Source organism: Drosophila persimilis, unplaced genomic scaffold (assembly GCF_003286085.1).
Source record: "Drosophila persimilis strain 14011-0111.01,24,50 unplaced genomic scaffold, DperRS2 tig00000002-arrow-pilon, whole genome shotgun sequence".
Lineage (NCBI taxonomy): Eukaryota > Metazoa > Arthropoda > Insecta > Diptera > Drosophilidae > Drosophila > Drosophila persimilis.
The window spans coordinates 15,185,510-15,206,538 of record NW_020825289.1 but is presented as its reverse complement, the minus strand read 5'-3'; the positions used below and the strand labels follow the sequence as shown (position 1 = coordinate 15,206,538).

The following is a 21,029-nucleotide window of genomic DNA, read 5'->3' as shown; positions in this document are numbered from 1 at the left end:
AATATTGCAGTTGTGATATGTTTGAGCTGGCTCGGATATCCGAGAATGCCCTTTTCCGTGTTCCATGCTCCATGTGTCCAGTAGCTGACACACTCCTCACGGTTCTCACAGCTCTCACAGCGCTCACAGTTCCCGGCTCCGATTCTCCCCCCCCCCCCCCCCCATTTAGTTCCATTTCCTAAACTGAGAAACTTTTGAGGTGCTAATGAAAATTGTGCAACTTTTTCAACACAGATCGGAAACGGATATGACACTAGATTGGCATTCGCATCCGCATCCACTCCTGCATGCCACATCCGCGTGCGTCTAATTGCATGTGCTCCAATGATACGAGAACCAGAACAGTTGGTGTCTTAAAGTTGCCTCAGTTGAAAGTTGAGTTTCAGCTAAATGCGAGTTTTATGTCGTACACGAGGGCCAACAAAAGCAGGGTGTATTAATTTTTTGGGACTTGCAAACAAGCAAAACCAATTTGCAACACAAGGAGGAGACAGGCCCGAGCAGTAGCTGTGGCAACCACAGCAGCCAGCAGCAGTTAATTTTAATTACGCACACACGGCCGTGCCGCACGGTGTGGCTGCGACACGGGGGGCGTCTCAATTTAGACACATTTCCCAGCAGTTTCCCCGCCAAATTGCCATTAAATGTGGGGCCCGGGGGCGGAGGACCTGGGCGTGGCTGTGAATAAACGACAATTGGGTTTTTAGCGGCCATGTGTGGAAAATGAGCTGGCGGGAAATGAAGCTTCCTGCAATCGTTTGAAGGTGCTCCCGAACAAAACAAAACAAATTAATTTCCAGGCAAAATGTGGTGACAAAAATGAAACAAACACAAAGCTCATGCGTGTAAAAAGTCAATTACTAAGTACTCCCACTCCTTTGCCAAATTAATTTCACTTGCGATTCTCGCCTACCACTCCCACAGTGCACTCCCACCTCACTTATGGGCTAACGGCATTTCAGTCAAACGTTCAAAGCGGCTGCTCTTTCGCTTGCTTTGGCAAAAGTTTAGGCGAAACAGTTATTTGTTGTGCCTCTCCCAGTCACTCACTCACTCTCTCGCGCAGATGAATCGCAGCTTTGGCCAAGGTAGGTTTGTGTTCAAGGTAAAGCTCACTCCCACTCTCCTGGGTTGCCTTTCGCATTCTATAACACGCAGCGACGAAATAGTTTTACTCTGTGATATTGGCTCACCTGGTATGAGTGTACCTTGGCTGTGGCTGCAGCTTTCGCTCGTCGCCTCCCTGCATGATGCTCCCCTAGGAAGGAGTAGCTGGAGGCTACTCCTTCCTAAGAGCTTAAGAACCTAAAAATAGGCCTGCTCACTCGGTTGACAATACCTTATTATTCGTGTACTTTGCCCCCCTCCACAGCAGACAGATCAAGACAGTTAAAGACTGGGAATTGCATTTTACACAATAGTATTCGTAATTTATTTAAAATGTTCGTCTCCTTACATACATTGCAGCTGCTTACACACTCGTACTACATATATCCTTCTGTGTGTTCGATATATTAAATGGATATGACTTTCAATTGCCCTCGAGAAGCAGGGGCTTCTTTCGTTTCGTTTCGCTTTTCTTTACTTTTCGTTTCTCCTAACTAATTATGTATGTATCATAACTGTTTTGCAGCTTCCTTCCTTTTGCAACATTTATTTTGATAGAAGAATTAATATCCTGTATATGTATGTATATATTTACTGTGGGTAAGTGTGTTTGGTTTAAACATTTACATTTATGCAACTTTGATTTGCAACCATAATACATAAATACCTGTAATTAGCATTTGGATAAGTATTCGTTTATATATTTGGTACAAGTACAAGTGTGAGTACCAGAATTATTCTGTTTAAAATTCAAGCGAAACGATTACTGAATATTACATATTTTCAAAGTTTTACAATCTGAAGAACAAAATACGAGTATCTACTATATATGTATATATATTGCTTGAGATCAACCTAATCTTTTGCTGAAGAGCGATTCGGGTGGATTCTAGAACATTTTTCGTGTGTGGGCCTGGGCCTGGGCCTGTGTTGCGGGGGGAGAGAGCTCTGACTAAAGCATATACGATAGAATGCAATAAAATATATAGGTACGAGCATAATTTAGCTGTGGAATGAACATATCTAGTAAAATATCGTACTAATTTTGATACCTCTCACTAAGTTAATCTAAATATCACTCGGTTTCTTGATGTTCATGTTATCGTTCTGGTTTTTCTTCATGTTGTTTGAATTTGGAATTTTTCTAGCACATTCTCATTATTCAATTCACGTTGGATGGGTGTTCATAATACTAAATTAGGGCTGCCAACTCGATCCAAGAGTGTCAATAAAATGGCGTCGGATGCTCTATCTTTACACCTCCTCGTAGCTGCGGCATTTGGGGAGCGGGCCTGACCAATTGCCATCGGGCTGACACTTCGGCCGCTCCGGCGGCCCCGTGTTCCGATGGTCCTCGTTGGTCTGGACAAAGCCGGGGCGGCACTGGACGCTCAGATAGTCGCCCGCATCGTAATTGAATTTTAGCGGCGCTATCAGACCGTTGGGCGGATCGCCGGGATACGGACACTGCGACTTGCCTGCACGTTGGGCGAGAGCATGGAGAGCATTGCATGGATGGTCATTGGGCATGCATGGTATGGTTTATGCGAATGCGTATGCGTATGCGTATGTTTGTGGTGATTGGTGATCGGTATCAGAATCGGTTCGTAATCGGTATCGGGATCGCAATCGGTCGATTGGTTCAGCGGAAATACAACACAAGAGTCATTAATTCATTTTGGATGGTGAGTGGGCCCCACTCGGAAGATTGGGATCTCTCGCAGCATCTCTGTGCATATACGAGTATGTGTGTATGTTAGCAGCGGATGTCTACTTACAAAATGGCGGCGAGTGCGACCAGAATCCGTTCTCCGTGCAAATGATGCTCGACTCGCCCACCAGGGTGTGCCCATCGTTGCAGCTGAATGTGACCAGAGCGCCCACGGTCAGCCGCCGCTGACTGAGGCTGGTGCCACCGATGCGTCCGTTGAGCGGCGCCACTGGCATCACGCACTGGATGACTGCGGTACGGTTGTGGCAGGCAGGTGTGGAATCGAATAAACGAATTGTCAGTTGAGTTACGGTTTGGCTTTTGCATCCAATCAACTCGAATCTCCATCAGAATACAGCACTCACCTTTGCAACGCGGAACGGGGCCACTCCAGACGCCCGTCGGCTCACAGTCCAGCTGCGCCGGTCCGGTCAACTTGAAACCCCACTGGCATTTGAACACCGCGCGCCCCCATGCCGAGGTGTTGAGTTCAATGAGACTGAGATGGGGATCGTCGAGTTCGAGGCGCGGACATTGGATGGAGTGGCATGTTGGCGGCGGCGATGACCAATTGCCGGAGGCCAGGCAGGTGGCATTCCAGGCTCCATCCAGCCGGAAGCCCTCGGGGCATTCGTAAAGAGCTCGCTGGCCGAGCTTGTTGCCCTCCAGTCGCAGCTTGAGCGGCGCCAGCGGCTCTGTCAGCTGCGGGCACGTGGAAGTGGCCACCACGACGGCAATGCTGTTCGTCAGTCCGCGCGGCGACGTGCAGGTGAAGGTACCTGAGTCGTTGTTCTCGATATTCTTGATGCTCAGCCGGTAGCGTACTGCCTTCTCCTCCTGCGCCGGCGACCAGCCTGCCGGGTGAAGGGCCCATGTACAAAGAGCTCCTTCCACTGGAGATGGTACTCACCTGTCGAGTACTGCATGTACCAGCTGGTCCAGCTCCACTCGGGGGTTCCCCGCACCCGGGGATACATGCAGTCCATCAGAACAGTACTGTGTGGTGGAACAGCCATCACGCCGGAGGGCTCGAACGAGTGGGAGCCATTGAAGATCTTGATGCGGATGGACGGGGCACTGTCTTCCGAGTAGTTGGTCAGCACGGTGGTGGGGACGCAGCTGGGCATACGGGGGGCCCACAGCCCGTTGGAGCAGAGGACCCGCGACTCCCCGAGCAGCTTGTAGATGCCCAGTTCCTGGCAGCGGGCCTGCAGCGAGTGTCCATGCGGCAGATCCCAGCCAACGTTCTGGGATTTAGCAAGGAAATGTGCCAAGGCAGGACAAGGACAAGGACAGGGGCAAGAGAGGCAGGCACAAGGCGGGAGGAAGGTGTTGGGCGTCAAGCGTGCAGAAAGAGTGATAAAGTGAGAGAAAAACAGAGAGAGAGAGAGAGAGAAGAGTAGAGAGATGTTAGCAGAAAGTCAAATGTGGTCCAGATCTGTTTTGGGGGCGGGGTACTGGATAACAGGATACTCTGGCGTGCATGTCCCCGAGTCTCCGTGTGTCCGAGTGTATCTTTATCTTTATCTCCGAGTATATTTGTGGGTATCGCTGTGCGAGTATCTGTGTGTGTGTGTGTGTGTGTGTGTGTGTGAGAGAGAGTGCATGGGTCTAGACCGTGCATTTGATGCATTCATTCGTGGTCGCAAGCCATAAACAGGACCCACTAATTGGACCCGATACTTCCGGTTGTCGCGTGGGCTTATGTGTGTGTGGTATCTGTGTATCTGTGTATCTGGTGTTTCGTTGACATCTACGGAACGAGCATTCTACACAACAGCATCTATAACGACGACTCACAATTTCTGTATTTGAGAGAAGTGTCGATTTGGATAAGCGCGTTTTACGCCAGCCGCGATTTGGTGGTATCGGTGTCTGCAAGAGAGAGAATCAGAGAGTACCAAAAAAAACAGAACATAGAGAATCGTTGCCTCTTGGGGCATCCGCATGCACGTGATGACGCTGGACTTGACAGAGAGAGAGAGATAGAGAGAGAGATTTGGTGCAGCTGATATGAGGATAGAGATAGTCAGAGAGATAGAGAGAGAGACAGAGAGAGAGAGAGAGCTACAGAGGGCGACGTGACGAGAGAGAAAGTCGAAGGTCGGAGGCTGAGCTCCTCTGGACCAAGCTGATATTGAGATTGAGGCCTACCTAAGCGTAGGGTTCTCCAGAGATCTCTAGGCTTTGGAGAGGGTTCCCCTAGAGATCCATGTACGTGTGTGTGCTTGTGTGGGTGTGCATGTAATGTTGTGCTGTAGCAGTGGCTTTGGTGGTGGTGGTGGTGGTGGTGGTGGCGGTGGCGGTGGTGGTGGGTGGTGCTCTAGTGGTGCCTGTTTTGTGATGCCAGTGGTGCAGCAGCAGCCACAAGCTCGTCGTCCACTTACCACTGAGATGTTCCGATAGCTGAGCAGCAGATGCGACGGTATCCGGTTCACGTGGCAGCTCTTGTAGAGGGGCTGAAACTTCACATTCCCGTTATCATCTGGCGGGACCGATTGTAGTTGGTGGGGGGTGGGGGTGGCAGGGAGGTTGGAGAACATTAAGTGGGCGTCAAATGAAACAACAGTCTGTTGGTTTTGTGGACTCTTTTGTTTCGTGTGTATTTGCATTCGTATAAATGATTTGGCAATTGCTTTTTTTGTGACTTAAATGTACTCGTATAATCTGTAACTGTAGGCTGTAGCTGTAGCTGTAGCTGTAACTGCAACTGTATCTATGGCTATATGTGTCTGTATCTTTTGTGCTGACAGTATGTTCCATTGTGCATTTGTTCGTGTTTATGGCTCACTTACCCTCCTCGTTGGTGGCGCACAGCGGTCCCACCCACTTGCCCTTGACGCAGCGTATCTTGCAGAGCCGACGATCGCCCATGGGCCCAATCTCGCCCGGGAATCGGATCTCGGACACCTCGGTGAACTGCTGCAGGATGTCCACCTCCTCTTCCTCCTCCTCGTCCTCGTCGAACTCGGTGTCGTCGGGATGGACGGGCGAGTAGCCGGCCTCCTCGTCGTAGATGCCTGCAGTTGAGAGTTAGGGGTAGACGAGAAGAACAGAAGGTGTGGGCGTTATGAGATGGGCAATGTAACATGCCAAGAAACGGGGGTAGATAGACATTGAGAGGGCAAATAGAGCAAGCATCTAATGAGCTGTCAAGCGGGATGAGAGATGCGGTATGTGGATGCGGGATGCGGTATGAGGATGACCAATGACGATGCTGAAGGCTGCTGGTTGACAATGAATGATCCCATCCCAATTGCCGTCTAAGTTATCCGCACAAAGAGTCAACGAGTTGACCCAACCACTCCAAAATGAATCTGCCTCCTTCAGCAGGATCAGCCCCATTTCAATGGAGCTGGGGTGGGGCTGTGCAAGCGAGAAACCCTTGAGTCCGCCTCTTGGGCACACACATTAAACCATAGAGGAGCCACGAGACGTGCGAAATGTGCTCCCAACTGAAAATTTCAATGGGAAACTCGAGCGGGTCGGGCTCCTCAGATATGCATTAAAAGAAAACCATAAAGATGGGGCTGGGGTGATGGGGTGGCGGAGTGGCCACTTAACAGGATACAACTTCATTTCTAAGCAAACCATCAAAAAGAGCTCCGAGAAAAGGAGAAGTGAAAAGGCAAAGATAACACGAAGGATAATATTATGCCAGCGAATGGGGCCGGCTAATAGAAAGCAAAAAAAAAGGGAAGAGGACGAGGACCAGGACGAGGTTGAGGAAAAGAACACAGTCACGGACATGGTTACGGTTTCTGCTATAGCTGGCCAGAGCCCACGCCAAACAAAGGCCACAGGGGCAGGGGCAGCAGCAGCAGGAGGCGGGGCAGTACAAAGGGAAATCATTGAGGATTGCAGCACCGTAACAAAGGCCGGAACGGGCAGCCATCCAACAAAGTAAAGTCCGGGATGCCCGTGAACGGACAGGTCGGCTTCTGCTCTGCTCCAAACCACGACAAAGATATAGACGGAGCAAATAAACCATGACCACGCAGCAGGGGGTGTCCAAATGGGGGCAATGAAAAGCTAAAAAGGGCTAGCGTCAGGGTTGGTGATGCGGAGGGGTGATTGGGAGGGAGGAGGGGAAGGATTGATCGGGCAGGTGCCTGGCGCAGGTGTTAAGCAGATGGGGGATGAGCTATGGATGTGGCAATGTGGCTGTGGTTCTGTGCGACTGCGATTAGCTTTTACGAGTATGTTCGAGTATGTGTGTCTGTGTCCTCCACTTTCAACTTCCGTTTTTTATGTGTGTGTGTGTGTGTGTGTGTGTGTGTGTGTGTGTATGTCCAGTGTGTGGCTTTTAGTGCCCTTGCAAAATGGCGGCAGAAATCTGAACTTTTAAATATTCTGTAAAGGCTAAGTGAAAACGGAAATACTTTCCGTCTTTCAACTGTGGGTCTTCCATCAGTCTTGAAGGTTTTGATGCTGAAGATCTGGATATAGCATGTCTTCGTAAAGACTGCCACAAAGCGGACCAGGAATAAATCTAATGAGATAACCATTTAGAACCTCTCACTCTTGCAAGGGCATTAGAGGCTCTGGCGTTGGCCAGAGACGCGGATCGAACTGTATTTGCTCTCTGTGTGTTCCACTCAATCGATCGATCTGGTGGATAGATCTGGGCACAACACAGACGGACAGACAGACAACGAGACAGCGACAGCGGCGGCAAATTCTTTGTAAGCATTGGGCACTGTGGCATTGCCAGTGTCTGGCCGCTATGTGGGCGCACACACTCACCCTTGTCCTTGCGACTGGTGGTCTTGGAACTGGAGTCGCCACCACCTTTCGGACGGCTCAGTGCACCCGTGGTCTTGCCCGACTTGCGCTTTACACGTTGCAGGGCCACTGCTGCACTGCTCGACTGATTCTCGTAGCGATATTGGGACTGGTTCTCCTCCGCCTCTGCCTCCGGCTCCGCCGCCGTCCCCGCCGTTTGCAGCTGCAGCTGGCCAAGATCGCCCTTGGCATCGATGCTGCGACGGCTGCGCCAACGCGGATTCAGGTCACGCTGGTCGAGCTCTGCATCGTGACTGTCACCGCGTCGGCGATGATGGCCAGAGGTCTCTGGCTGGACAATTTCCAACTCCTGCGGCTGCTGCTGCTTCTGCTGCTGCTCTTCCTGCCTTCGTTCCGCTTCTGGCTGCTGCTGTTCCGCCTTCCGTTCGACCTTCTGCTCCGCCTCGGACGTGGAGGGGGAGGGTTGCTCCAGCCTGTTCTTCTTCTTTGCCTTGAGCTTGGCGCACTGCTCCTTGTTGCCCTCCGCGAGGCACTTCCGCATCTTGGCCTTCTGCTTGAGCTTGTGAAGCTTGGAGCGCAGCGCCCGACTCGGCTCGCGGCTCTTCAGGATGTCGGCAATGTGCACGTAGTAGACATCCCCCTCGGCGGCCAGCTTGCTGCCGGCCCAGCGATCCGTGTCCGACGAGGCATCCGCATCATGGAGAATGGCATGCCGCTTGTATCGACTGCCGCGGCCCCGTCCCGTCTGTCCATTGTCATTCTCAATACGGCGCCGTCGCCCGGAGCCGGAGCGACGCTTCTTTCCCTGCTTGCGGTTGTTGTTCGTGCGCTTTTTCCCCTCTTCGGTGCCCGTGCCCGTCTCCTCCTCGTCATCCAGCTCGTCTTCGTCGTCCACCAGGCTGGCAGCCGCATCTCCGACATGCAGATGCTCATCGCCCAGGTCCAGGGAGTAGGGATTCACAATGGCTGCGTGGTTCTCGCTGGGATTGCGGGCCACCGAGTCGACAAACTCCACATCGGCGGTGGTGAAGTCCTCGGGCAGGTATACCTGCGTCGTCTCGAACTTGGCATACGGCTGCTCCGTGGTCTCATCCGGCTTGACAATCGTGAAGCGCACATCCGGCGCCCGGCAGCCAGGAGAAGCATCTGCAAAGGAGAAAGAGAGAGAGAGAGAGATATGTAAGTATGTACATCTGAAGGGCTGTGGCACATGAGAACGAGAGCTCTCTCGACTGGCAGGAGCTTATGCGATGAATATTTCATTTTTGATCTAATTTAATAACTTGGCTCCAACTTCAGCTGCACTTCCGATTCGACTACGACTGCGACTGCGATTTCGACAGACTTTGAAGTGCAATCGAAATTGCACATTTTCAATATGCATTTGGCATGCGAGCATGTAATCAGGGGGCGTGCCGGGGGGTGCTGTATTTCGAATGAGTGGCACAGGCTGAGGCGGAGGCTGAGTCTACAAAAGCGGAAGGAAAAAGTCATGGCAACATTTTCCAGCATTCGGAACTTTGTAATCGCCAACGGCGGAGACTTAAACTTGCCTTTGCTCTCCCCCATTCATCTCTTATTTCGTAATTTATCTTCAATTTAACAGAAAGTGGGTCAAAAGCAGTAACACAGCAAAGAAAATGCATTGCAACATTCGCACTCTCATCGTAATTGATGCAATTCAATTGCCAATTAGCAGCTAATGCAAATGCAGATGCAGATGCAAATGGAACTGCCAGAAGATACCAAAGGCGAATGACCAGCGGAAAATAGAAAATGTTACATAGTTGATTAGAAACCTAATCGATAAGGGGTTCCCACAGACAGAATCCATGGCGATAACATAAACCTAAATTTTAAAGACTCTGGTGACCCCTTTAATATTCGATAAGATATCACTGAATGCTCCTTAAGAATGATCGAACGGGAGAGTGCTCGTGTACTGCCACACGTAGTAGCTGCAATTATTTCCGGTTTTCCATATACTAAGTATCTGCTGGGTAGTAGATCTCTATTATATTTTCACATTCGTTGGGCTCACTCGTCTAGATGAGCGTGCTATCGTGTACATGATGTACGTTCTACGAGTATATGTACACATTGTACATACACGAGAACTCACTACAATCTAATCAGTTTAATATATATATAATATATGTTTTGTTGTTATTAATGTGTTTTATGCAGCCGGAGGCATTCTGTCTCAGTTTCGTTCGAGAAGCTCGCGAGCGCAGTTGCGGAACAATGATTGTCGTCTTATGGCTGACGGTGGCCCTGTGTGTGATCGTGCACTGGCTCTATCGGGTCAACAAGGACTACTATATTATGGCCTTTTTCTCCCGACGAGTCCGCACCAAGGATGGCAGGCCCGTGGAAAGCATTGTGCCCGTGCCCAAAGGTCGAACGATCTTTGCCAACTGCTTAGACCTGTACGGCAAAGACCACGGTGAGATATGGGAGGGTCTTGACCCGCCTCCGCCTATCTGATCGTTCTCTTCTCACTTCAATATCTCTTGAACAGCTGGCGTTTTCAGCTACTCTCGAGAGCTGTCCCAGAGATTGGGAGAAAGCTATTTGCAATATGGCATGGGCCTGCCCATATTCAACATTATCGATGCGGAAAACGCAGAGAATATACTCAATCATCCGAAACTGATAACCAAGGGTCTGGTTTACGACTTCCTGCAGCCGGCCCTGAGAACCGGGCTTCTGACATCCACAGGTTAGTTGATCGAGAGTCCCAAACCCTAACCTAATACCCACTCCTTTCAGAAAAGAAATGGCACGCTCGTCGCAAGATGCTCACTCCCACATTCCATTTCAATATACTGGGACAGTTCCAGGAGATCTTCCAGTGAGTTTTTTCACCAAACAGTCTATTCGACGAGCTAACATCTCTGTAATCCACTTTAATAGAGCCGAAAGTCTGAAGTTTGTGCAGCAGTTTCAAAGTCAAGACGAGAGCATCGTTTCCCTGAGCGATCTTATACCCAGATTCACTCTGAACAGCATTTGTGGTACGTATAATAAATATATGTGAAATATTGGTTAGTCATCCATCAATTTCCCTTTTTGCAGAGACTGCCATGGGCGTAAAGCTGGATGAAATGGCCGAGAAAGGTGATCGTTACCGCGAGGGCATCCACATGATCGAAATGAGCTTCATCAGGCGCCTAAGCAATCCTCTCCTGTGGAACAAAACTATCTATAATTGGTTTGCGGCCAAGACGTATGATGCGTTCTTAAAAACGGTCCACGAATTTTCCAGCGAGATCATTGCCAAGCGGAGGATACTGCTCGAGGAGGAGCTGGAACACAGAAGATCGACTCAGACAGCCGATGATGACATGTGAATAGATCAGAAAGCATGGGGAATCTCTGATAAACTTTGTCTGTTTCTGCCGTAGTTTCGTGAGCAGGAAGAAACGTTTTGCCATGCTGGACACCCTGATTTGTGCAGAGAAAGATGGCCTTATTGATCATGCCGGGATATGCGAGGAGGTGGATACTCTAATGTTTGAAGGATTCGACACTACCTCCATCGGCCTTATCTTCAGCCTGATGAACATGTCCCTGTATCCCGAAAAGCAAGAGCTTTGCTACAAGGAGCTTGAAGAGCACATAGACGGTAGGCCGAGCAAATTCTAAAGTTAACTCAATTCTCTACACGTTCTATCCCTCTTGCAGATAACTTTGACAATCTGGACCACAATCAGTTGAGTAAACTGAAGTACCTGGAATACTTTATAAAGGAAACTATGCGCCTGTTCCCCTCCGTTCCGATCATGGCTCGTCAGACCATCCAAGAGACGGAGTTGGCCAATGGCCTCATTCTTCCCGAACGCTCTCAGATCACTATTCACGTTTTTGATGTTCATCGCAATCCCAAGTACTGGGACTCTCCAAATGAATTCCGTCCGGAGCGCTTCCTTCCCGAGAATTGCCAGAACCGGCATACCTATGCCTACATTCCGTTCAGTGCGGGGCAACGGAACTGCATTGGTAAGGGACATAATGATGACTCGCCTTTTATTTGGGTCTCTAATGACTATATTTCGTTCCGTTTAGGTCAAAAATTTGCCATGCAGGAGATGAAGACACTGATTGTTGTCCTTCTCAAGAAATTCCGGATTCTACCCCTGATCGACCCCAAGACGATCGTCTTTAACGTGGGCATTACACTGCGGACACAGAACAACATTCAAGTAAAGCTTGTGAGACGAAAGTGATTCGCCCTGATTAGAACTTTTAAGTGTTGGTTTGGTTTCTAGAACTTATACTGTAACTAGTTGTCATTAACCGGACTAGAAATATATGTACGTAAGATATTTTAACAACTGCAGTGCAACCGATGGGGTGGTTCAAGCGTTGAATGAGGCCTAGCCGAGCTTATTAATCGCGCTACATATATAAAAAAAAGCTCTAAAACAAGTCCAAACCATTATTATCTATCGAGAAACAAGTCTTACTCGTTTTGGCTTGAGTTTCGTGTGTGTTTATAAACACAAAAGTTTTTATATTAGTTATGTGTACGACTCAGAGATATCCGGGTTTATTTTTCATACAATTCAATAGAGCCTCAAGAGACTATCAAAATTGTTGCGAATAGGTACAATAAATAGCCTTTCTTTCAAAGAGAAATACCTATTCGTAATGACTTTTAGTAAAATATTGTTTGATAATTCCAGAAAGATCTTGAAAATTTCGAAGTTTTAACGGCTTTACTAGCAGTTCTGCGGCATTATGTAGTTCATACGGATAGAATAATATCATTGAGCGTATAGTTCTTGATCCTGAGTGTGGTTTATACTCCTTTATATCATAATCACGCAGCAGACTCATTTGAATTATGACGAAAGTGTACAACAAGTTCACCGAACAACGAGATCTAGGCAATTAGATCCAAGTTCATGGGAGAACACGGGATAAACGCCGTATAAACGCTGCGTGCATAGACATGCATATTATGTGTGTACACACCCATTAGGTGGTCCACTCCCGCAATGCTCTCTCTTTTTCGGGGCTTATTTTACTCAGTGCAGGGTGAGTGATGAATTGGATAAGAGTTGGTTATTTAAGAAGAGAAAGAGAGGGAGTGAACCACTTTGTATAGTTTATCATGGGTGTGCATATACTGTGACAACTTGTACGAATAATCTATATACCCATAATAAATGTATTAAATCTTATCAGCTTTAATGTTTGCTTGTAATTATAAACTTAAACAGGCAATAGTCGAAAGACCATTCGGATGAATCGCTCGGGATCGCAGTTTCGTGAGAGCAGTCCATCAGTGCGGTTGTGTAGCGATGATTGCCTTTTTGCTGACTGTGGCACTGTGTGCGCTCGTCCTGTGGCTCTATAGGATCAACAAGGACTACTACATTTTGGCATTTTTCTCCCGACGAGTCCGCACCAAGGATGGCAGGCCCGTGGAAAGTATATTGCCCTCGCCCAAAGGTCGGACGATCTTTGCCAACTGCTTCGATATGTACGGCAAAGACCTCGGTGAGACATATGAGACTCTTGAGCTCTCTTTGCTTATCTCTTCACTCCTTCTCTCTCGTTCTCACTCTCTCTGATTATTATGCCTTTAACAGCTGGCGTTTTTAGCTACTCTCGAGAGCTGTCCCAAAGATTAGGAGAAAGCTATTTGGAATATGGCATGGGCGTGCCCTTACTGAACATTATCGATGCAGAGAACGCCGAGAACATACTGAATCATCCGAAACTGATAACCAAAAGTCTGGTGTACGATTTTCTACAGCCAGCCCTTAGAACTGGTCTTCTGACATCCACAGGTAAAATGATCGAGAGTTCCAACCCCTAAACTAATACCCACTCCTTTCAGAAAAGAAATGGCACGCTCGTCGCAAGATGCTCACTCCCACATTCCATTTCAATATACTGGGACAGTTCCAGGAGATCTTTAGGTGAGTTTTGTTAGCAATCAACGAATGCCGCATTCACTGAAGCCTTTAATCCACCTCGACAGAGCCGAAAGTCTGAAGTTTGTGCAGCAGTTTCAAAGTCAAGACGAGAGCATCGTTTCCCTGAGCGATCTTATACCCAGATTCACTCTGAACAGCATTTGTGGTACGTATAATAAATATATGTGAAATATTGGTTAGTCATCCATCAATTTCCCTTTTTGCAGAGACTGCCATGGGCGTAAAGCTGGATGAAATGGCCGAGAAGGGTGATCGTTACCGCGAGGGCATTCACATGATCGAAATGAGCTTCATCAGGCGCCTAAGCAATCCTCTCCTGTGGAACAAAACTATCTATAATTGGTTTGCGGCCAAGACGTATGATGCGTTCTTAAAAACGGTCCACGAATTTTCCAGCGAGATCATTGCCAAGCGGAGGATACTGCTCGAGGAGGAGCTGGAACACAGAAGATCGACTCAGACGGCCGATGATGATATGTGAGTGGATCAGACGGTAAAGGTTATTTTTGCTTATCTGGATCTTACTCTGCTATAGATTCGGAAGCAGGAAGAAACGTTTTGCCATGCTGGACACCCTGATTTGTGCAGAGAAAGATGGCCTTATTGATCATGCCGGGATATGCGAGGAGGTGGATACTCTAATGTTTGAAGGATTCGACACTACCTCCATCGGCCTTATCTTCAGCCTGATGAACATGTCCCTGTATCCCGAAAAGCAAGAGCTTTGCTACAAGGAGATCGAAGAGCACATAGACGGTAGGCAGATAGAACTCTTAAGTTAACTCCACTACAATTCTCTACTCGTTCTATCCCTCTTGCAGATAACTTTGACAATCTGGACAACAATCAGTTGAGCAAACTGAAGTACCTGGAATACTTTATAAAGGAAACTATGCGCCTGTTCCCCTCCGTTCCGATCATGGCTCGTCAGACCATCCAAGAGACGGAGTTGGCCAATGGCCTCATTCTTCCCGAACGCTCTCAGATCACTATTCACATTTTTGATGTTCATCGCAATCCCAAGTACTGGGACTCTCCAAATGAATTCCGTCCGGAGCGCTTCCTTCCCGAGAATTGCCAGAACCGGCATACCTATGCCTACATTCCGTTCAGTGCGGGGCAACGGAACTGCATTGGTAAGGGACATAATGATGACTCGCATTTTATTTGGGTCTCTAATGACTATATTTCGTTCCATTTAGGTCAAAAATTTGCCATGCAGGAGATGAAGACTCTGATTGTTGTCCTTCTCAAGAAATTCCGGATTCTACCCCTGATCGACCCCAAGACGATTGTCTTTAACGTGGGCATTACACTGCGGACACAGAACAACATTCAAGTAAAGCTTGTGAGACGAAAGTGATTCTTCGGGCGTCGTTGGTATTGGTTTGTCCTGGACGGCTGTATAGCAGATGTCGTTAAACGTTTAGAAATATACATAGGATGTCTTTATAGCTGCCATGTAATCGATTGAGTTAATAAATCCTCGTAATATTAAACGAACAAGTTCAACTTGATTTTTGTTTGCTTGATTTGGATTTTCTATAGACAAATAAGTCGGCTCTTAAAATCTCTTTGAGGGCAATTCAATAAATACACTGAATTCGTGGAAAAAGAAAGCCTTTCTTTATAATCATAATCAACCTTGCATCGTAATCTATAATCCAACTATAGACCCCTTTGCACTGCGACTAAAGGGTACTACCCACTTGAGAACTTGGGTTCTCTTCTTACAACGAGTTCACAGTTCACAGAAAATCGTGTTCTAGACAGTTGAGAACGCATAAAAAACGAAGGCATAATTTCGTGCTACTAGATATATGTACCTACTCGTATGTTCGCATACGTACATATAGTCGTACCTATCTAATCAGCTTTGTTGTTTCTTTTGCTATAAACGAAAAAACGAATGGCCATTCGGATGAATCGCAGTTTCGTGAGGGGAGCCCACCAGTGCGGTTGCGGAGCGATGATTACCTTGTGGTTGACGGTGGCCCTGTGTGTGGTCATTCACTGGCTCTACCAGGTCAACAAAGACTACTACATTCTGGCCTTCTTCTCAAGGCGTGTCTACACAAGGGATGACCGGCCGGTGGAGAGCCTAGTACCTTCGCCCAAGGGCCGGACGATCTTTGCTCACTGCTTCGATCTGTACGGCAAAGACAACGGTGGGGCATGGGCATGGGTGAACTTTGCTTGTGACCGGTCTAATCTTAAACGGGCCTCTCTTTATCAATCTTTCGTTAATAGCTGGTGTTTTCAAATTCACGCGCGACTTGTCAAAGACTCTTGGTAAGAGTTATGTTCGATATGTCGTAGGCATGCCCATTTACAACGTAATCGATGCCGAAACTGCCGAAATGATACTGACCGATCAGAAATCGCTGATAGGAAAAGGATGTGTCTACAATTTTCTTCATCCAGCCCTGAAGACGGGTCTTCTGACATCACAAGGTAAGGCGAAAGGTCAATAATTTCGAGGTTCCCTAACAAACGGCCCTATTTCAGGAGACAAATGGCATGCGCGTCGCAGGATGCTGACACCCACATTCCATTTCAATATACTGGGACAGTTTCAGGAGATTTTCCAGTGAGTGTTTTCACCAAACAGTCTATGCGGCTAGCTAACATCTCTGCAATCCACTTTGATAGAGCCGAAAGTCTCAAGTTTGTGCAGCAGTTTCAAAGTCAAGACGAGAACATCGTCTCCCTGAGCGAGCTCATACCCAGATTTACGCTTAACACCATTTGTGGTAAGTCGGATCTTTGGAAAATGGGGAATTATCTGTAATCCATCTCTATTCTTTCAGAGACGGCTATGGGAGTGAAACTGGATGAAATGGCCGAGAAAGGTGATCGCTACCGGGAGAGCTTCCATATGATCGAGAAGAGTTTCGTCCGGCGCCTCAGCAATCCTTTCTTAAGAAGCACTACCATCTACAATTTGTTTGTGGCCAAGGAGTACGCTCCGTTCCTGAAAGTGGTCCACGACTTTTCCAGCGAGATCATTGCCAAGCGGAGGATACTGCTCGAGGAGGAGCTGGAACACAGAAGATCTACTCAGACGGCCGATGATGACATGTAAGGGAGTCTCTCATTAAGGGAGTGTCTTCTACCTCATTCTCTTTGGCAGCTTTGTCAGCAGACACAAACGATTTGCAATGCTCGATACCTTGATATGTGCCGAGAAGGATGGGATGATCGATCACGCTGGTATCTGCGAGGAGGTAGACACCCTGATGTTCGAGGGCTATGATGTGAGCTCCATCACTCTCATCTTCACCCTGATGAACATGTCGCTGTATCCGGATAAGCAGGAGCTCTGCTTCAAGGAAATTCAAGAGCACATTGAGGGCAAGCAGAGATATCTTTAAGCAAACTCCACTCTTACACTGGACTCATTCTCCCTCCTGCAGATGACTTCAGCAATCTGGACATCAATCAGATGAGCAAGCTAAAGTACCTGGAATACTTTATAAAGGAGACGATGCGCCTGTTCCCGCCCATTCCACTTATGGGCCGTCAAGCAGTGCAGGAAACAGAGCTGGCCAACGGGCTCATCCTTCCCAGCGGCACCCAGATCCACATACACACCTTCGACATCCATCGCAATCCCAAGCACTGGGACTCCCCAAACGAGTTTCAGCCGGAACGTTTTCTGCCGGAGAACAGCCAGAACCGTCCTGTCTACGCCTACATTCCGTTCAGTGCGGGGCAAAGGAATTGCATTGGCAAGTGGAAAACTTCAACCCGAAGGCGCGATTCGGATAGACAGTAATTGGTTTCCTTTATCTTTAGCTCAAAAATTCGCCATGCAAGAGATGAAAACCCTGATGACTGTTATTCTCAAGAAGTTCGAGATCCAACCGCTGGTCGATCCCAAGTCGATTGTCTTCCATGTGGGAATTACACTGCGCATCAAGAACCATATTCGCGTTAAGCTAGTGAGACGAAAGTGATTTTGTCGCTAATAAAACTCCAGTTAGTCCAGTGAATGTTCACATTTAGTTCGGGTTGTGGCTCTGATATCAGGAAATGTCCTCCTTCCGACCCGACCTCTGGAAACTTGCTTCTGCCCGATTATCGTTGGCATCTCGACAGCCGCCGCTTTATATATCATTCATGCATGCACAGTCGAGCTGAAGGAGCTTCCACTCTATTTTCTATTTTCTATTTCCATTTCAACTCCTGTGCCCCATAAAATCTCTGTGGGAGCTCCCCCTCCGGCCGAAGCTATCCTTTTCCTGCAGTTATGCACAAAAGAAGATAGAAGATGAAAGAGAGAGAGAGAGAGAGAGAGAGAGTGGTAGTGGGAGTGGGAGGTAGCGAAGTGGAGTAGTCTTTATCTTTTAGCACTCATATAAGGATTGCATAATGTCCTGGCGACTTTTTGTCATCCTGCCTTTTCCTTTTTTGGTGTTTTACGGCTTCAACTGCTGCTGCTGCTGCTGCTGGTTTCTTGGTTTTTTTTGCTGTCTTTGCGATTTTGACAGTTCGTTACTTGGTTATACTCGTACACCCCTTCGGTCCGCCCATTTGCATGCATAATGCAAAGTCAGCTTTGTCCTAAGCGGGAAAGGCAGCGACACGCATAGACATGTGACCATGATGCCACTGGCTGCTGCACGGCCAACATCATCATCATTCTTCGTGCTCTGGGATTTATGGGACATGCAATGGCATGGCCGGGAATGGGGCAGCAGGCTGCGGGCTGCACGCTGCAGGCTGCAGCTTCTGGTCTGTCAGTTTTAGTCGCTATTTCGGTTATTGCATATTTCATCCATTTCTCTTCCTCTCACCCGCTCTCTTTGTCTGTCTCTCTCACTGGTTTTCCCTGTGTCAAAATTATGTCTCCACTCTGGATTCCATTGGAAAGTCATGTAAACGAAATTCCATTCGTCGTTTCATTTGGGTTTTGGCTGAGCAAATATTTGCCACACTGAAAATTGAAAGTGCAATGAAACACCCTGCCACCTGCCCCCAGCCACCAGCAACCAGCCACCGAAATGTGACGCGCAAAAAGCCAACAGCCAACAAATGCGCCACAGCCAAAAAGAAAGTCGCAATATTCCCAACCATTTGCGTCGCAGCTAAAGTCCTCGAGACGCCACCGACTGTCGATGTGAGGCAGAGGTAGGGAGACGGAAGACGGGAGACAAGGGTAGTCGAAATGAATTAATTACTTGATGCGCATAGCATTCTTGGTACTTGGTCCTTGGCAGGAAATTGCGTGTGAGGCTGTCTTGTCGGTCGATTTACATTCGCGTGTTAACCCGAACTCAACCACAACCACTCCCCAGCCCCCCGCCCCCCCAATCCCTCTGTGTAGCCACTTCCCTTCTTGCACGACTCACATGACGCTATTAATTTCTATTATCCAGCCTCCCAAGGCCTTCCCCGTCCCCTCCATGCCATGCTTCGCTACGAGCTTTCGTGCAATTGCTTTTTTCTTCGCCCACCTTTCTCGCTCCCTGCCCCACCCCCACTCTCCGCTTGTTGATTCTGATTGGGATTAAGGCTGCCCATGGCCATGGCCTGGTCCTGAGCCTGGGCCCTGCGCCGAACGAGCGCTGGGCCATCGTTTTGATTGCCTTTGTGCCGCAGATGCCGTGAAATATTTCATTTGCTGCCAGTTATTTGCTTTTGCGCTTTGGCCTTTCCTCTCTGTGTTTCTGTTTCTGTTGCTGCTTCTGTTGCTGATTCCTGGTCGTGTCTGTTTGTGGCTTTTCCTTACGGCTTCGGCTGTTGGTGCGTGTGTGAATATCGCATGGAAATCCCATTTAATAAAGTGCCTGTGCATCGATAGAGCCCTGTTGAGGCCTGTCATAATCCATTTTCGAGTTTCTTTCTTTCTATGCTAACTGAAGGTCAAACTGCACGCACACCTGCACACATGTACACCTGTACCCCCATGTACCACACATATATCCAATTAAAGCTCACCTGGCTCCGACGTGCTGGTGGTCTCATCGGTCTCCGTGTTGGCATTGCTTTTATCGAAGACCAGCAGCAAAACGGTCAAGGATATTAGGGCCCAAAGCGGCTTATGCCGCATACGCTGCCTGCTCCACATGGCTGTAACTTCCGGATCCAGCTGCCTGCCTGCTTCCTTCTGCCCGCACACAAGCCAAATATCAGAGTGCACTTGCCAAGAGTCTCTCTTTCTTCCTGTCTTTGGTTTGTCAATCACTCAATGCACTAGTCTGCGATGGCGAGGAGGCAGAGCAGAACCTTTAAGCACTTTACCAAAATGTCTCAATGTTCCGTGCCGCCTTTTAAAGCGTGCCCAAGTTGCACTCCCTAAACGCCAGTAGCATGCAACGCCTGCAGCAGAACTTAATGCCACAGCACAGAGGCGACGGCGACAGCGACGGCGACAGCCCTTCACACGCTGCCCTTCAATGGCGCTAAAATAGAAATCCACTTGGCCAACTCAACGTCAAACACTTGAATAAACACACTCCTCAAACACATGCATCCACCATCTACATATATGTATGTATGTACTGTGGGCCTTAAAGTCTCACTTTTGCTTTCACTGGTATCAGCTCCACTGTGCACTGGAGGACCAAAACTTGAACACTTCCTTGCAACAGTCGACAGCGAAATGCGAATTTTGGATGATTTGGGCGGCAAGGACGTTTTTTCGAGTCCGCCCGCCTTTAAATGTTGCTGGTGGTTAAGAATTTTGCTCGACAACAGTTTACAGCCCAGTTCGGCTCGGAGAGAGAGCTTTACGCTCTGAAGAATCATATTTGCGTTCAAAAATGAGCTTCGGGTCTCGAAGCAACGAAGCGACGAAGGAGAACCGATGTCACGTGCATTTTGCCGGTAAATCGTGTGTTTTTGTTTTGATTTGATATTTTTGCTTATCCTCCCTTCCTCGCTATCTTCTCTGCTGTTGCTCCTTTCGCTTTTCCGTGTGTTCCAGCGGGTGCCAGTGTGTGCGTGCCCTTGTAATTTAACACGTAGCCTAGGGGATGCCATGCCCGAACCTCCTTCTCCTTCTCTACGGCACGTGGTCGGCTACAAGTGAAGTTTTCCACTTGCCTTCCCCTCTGATTAAGTTATCTACAAGTTTAAACGTAATTTAATTACACTCTTTTAATCCTTTGGTGCGTTTTGTGGAGGGACAGTGCGGTGGATTCAATCAAAGCAATCAATTACAACTTCGAAGGACAGTAAGGACACCGTAGCCCGTAACGCGGACATAAAAAGTCATTTGGCTGCTGATTGAAAAATCCGGAATAATAAAATCAAGCCTAAATGAATCTGATTTTCAATTAACTTTTATGTTCATTGAAAATCTCTTAGGCTCCTTGGCTAAATGATGTCATAAACTGTGAATCTCAAGTAATAATTTTTCTTAATTTTGTTTAAACATAGCGAGTGTTTGCTTAAACACCGACACACTGAACGCGAAAACGCTTCTGTCTACAGTAACGTCTGCAATAATATATTTACGAGTAGGTACGAGTATGTAAAGAGGATTACCCTTTAGATGCCATTGAAAT

At 48.0% G+C, this 21,029-nt stretch overlaps 4 protein-coding genes across 5 annotated transcripts; 3 read left to right on the top strand and 1 right to left on the bottom strand.

Moving 5' to 3' along the window:
* Positions 1-1,403: 1,403 nt before the first annotated feature.
* Positions 1,404-20,137, bottom strand: LOC6593272 (locomotion-related protein Hikaru genki). Of its 2 annotated transcripts, XM_026986703.1 has the most exons (9): positions 19,459-20,137; positions 7,565-8,710; positions 5,614-5,838; positions 5,206-5,303; positions 4,619-4,693; positions 3,729-4,065; positions 3,184-3,672; positions 2,886-3,068; positions 1,404-2,585 (listed from the first exon to the last, which is right to left on the bottom strand). In XM_026986703.1, exons 1-9 carry the CDS (start codon positions 19,586-19,588, stop codon positions 2,362-2,364), a joined length of 2,907 nt encoding a protein of 968 aa, XP_026842504.1. In that variant the 5' UTR covers positions 19,589-20,137; the 3' UTR covers positions 1,404-2,361. The 2 variants fall into 2 exon arrangements, with proteins under 2 accessions (XP_026842504.1, XP_026842505.1); XM_026986704.1 differs by lacking the exon at positions 4,619-4,693.
* On the top strand, positions 9,794-11,898 carry LOC113565209 (cytochrome P450 4p1-like). The gene is made up of 8 exons (XM_026986705.1): positions 9,794-10,010; positions 10,086-10,286; positions 10,337-10,418; positions 10,481-10,581; positions 10,643-10,913; positions 10,972-11,192; positions 11,252-11,566; positions 11,633-11,898. The coding sequence occupies exons 1-8, from the start codon at positions 9,809-9,811 to the stop codon at positions 11,791-11,793; spliced, it is 1,554 nt and encodes a 517-aa protein (XP_026842506.1). The 5' UTR covers positions 9,794-9,808; the 3' UTR covers positions 11,794-11,898.
* On the top strand, positions 12,821-15,021 carry LOC6593273 (cytochrome P450 4p1). The gene is made up of 8 exons (XM_026986706.1): positions 12,821-13,072; positions 13,165-13,365; positions 13,416-13,497; positions 13,560-13,660; positions 13,722-13,992; positions 14,051-14,271; positions 14,337-14,651; positions 14,718-15,021. The coding sequence occupies exons 1-8, from the start codon at positions 12,874-12,876 to the stop codon at positions 14,876-14,878; spliced, it is 1,551 nt and encodes a 516-aa protein (XP_026842507.1). The 5' UTR covers positions 12,821-12,873; the 3' UTR covers positions 14,879-15,021.
* On the top strand, positions 15,485-17,502 carry LOC6593274 (cytochrome P450 4p1). The gene is made up of 8 exons (XM_002018156.2): positions 15,485-15,683; positions 15,766-15,969; positions 16,024-16,105; positions 16,168-16,268; positions 16,326-16,596; positions 16,649-16,869; positions 16,932-17,246; positions 17,314-17,502. Exons 1-8 carry the CDS (start codon positions 15,485-15,487, stop codon positions 17,472-17,474), a joined length of 1,554 nt encoding a protein of 517 aa, XP_002018192.1. The 3' UTR covers positions 17,475-17,502.
* Positions 20,138-21,029: the final 892 nt, after the last annotated feature.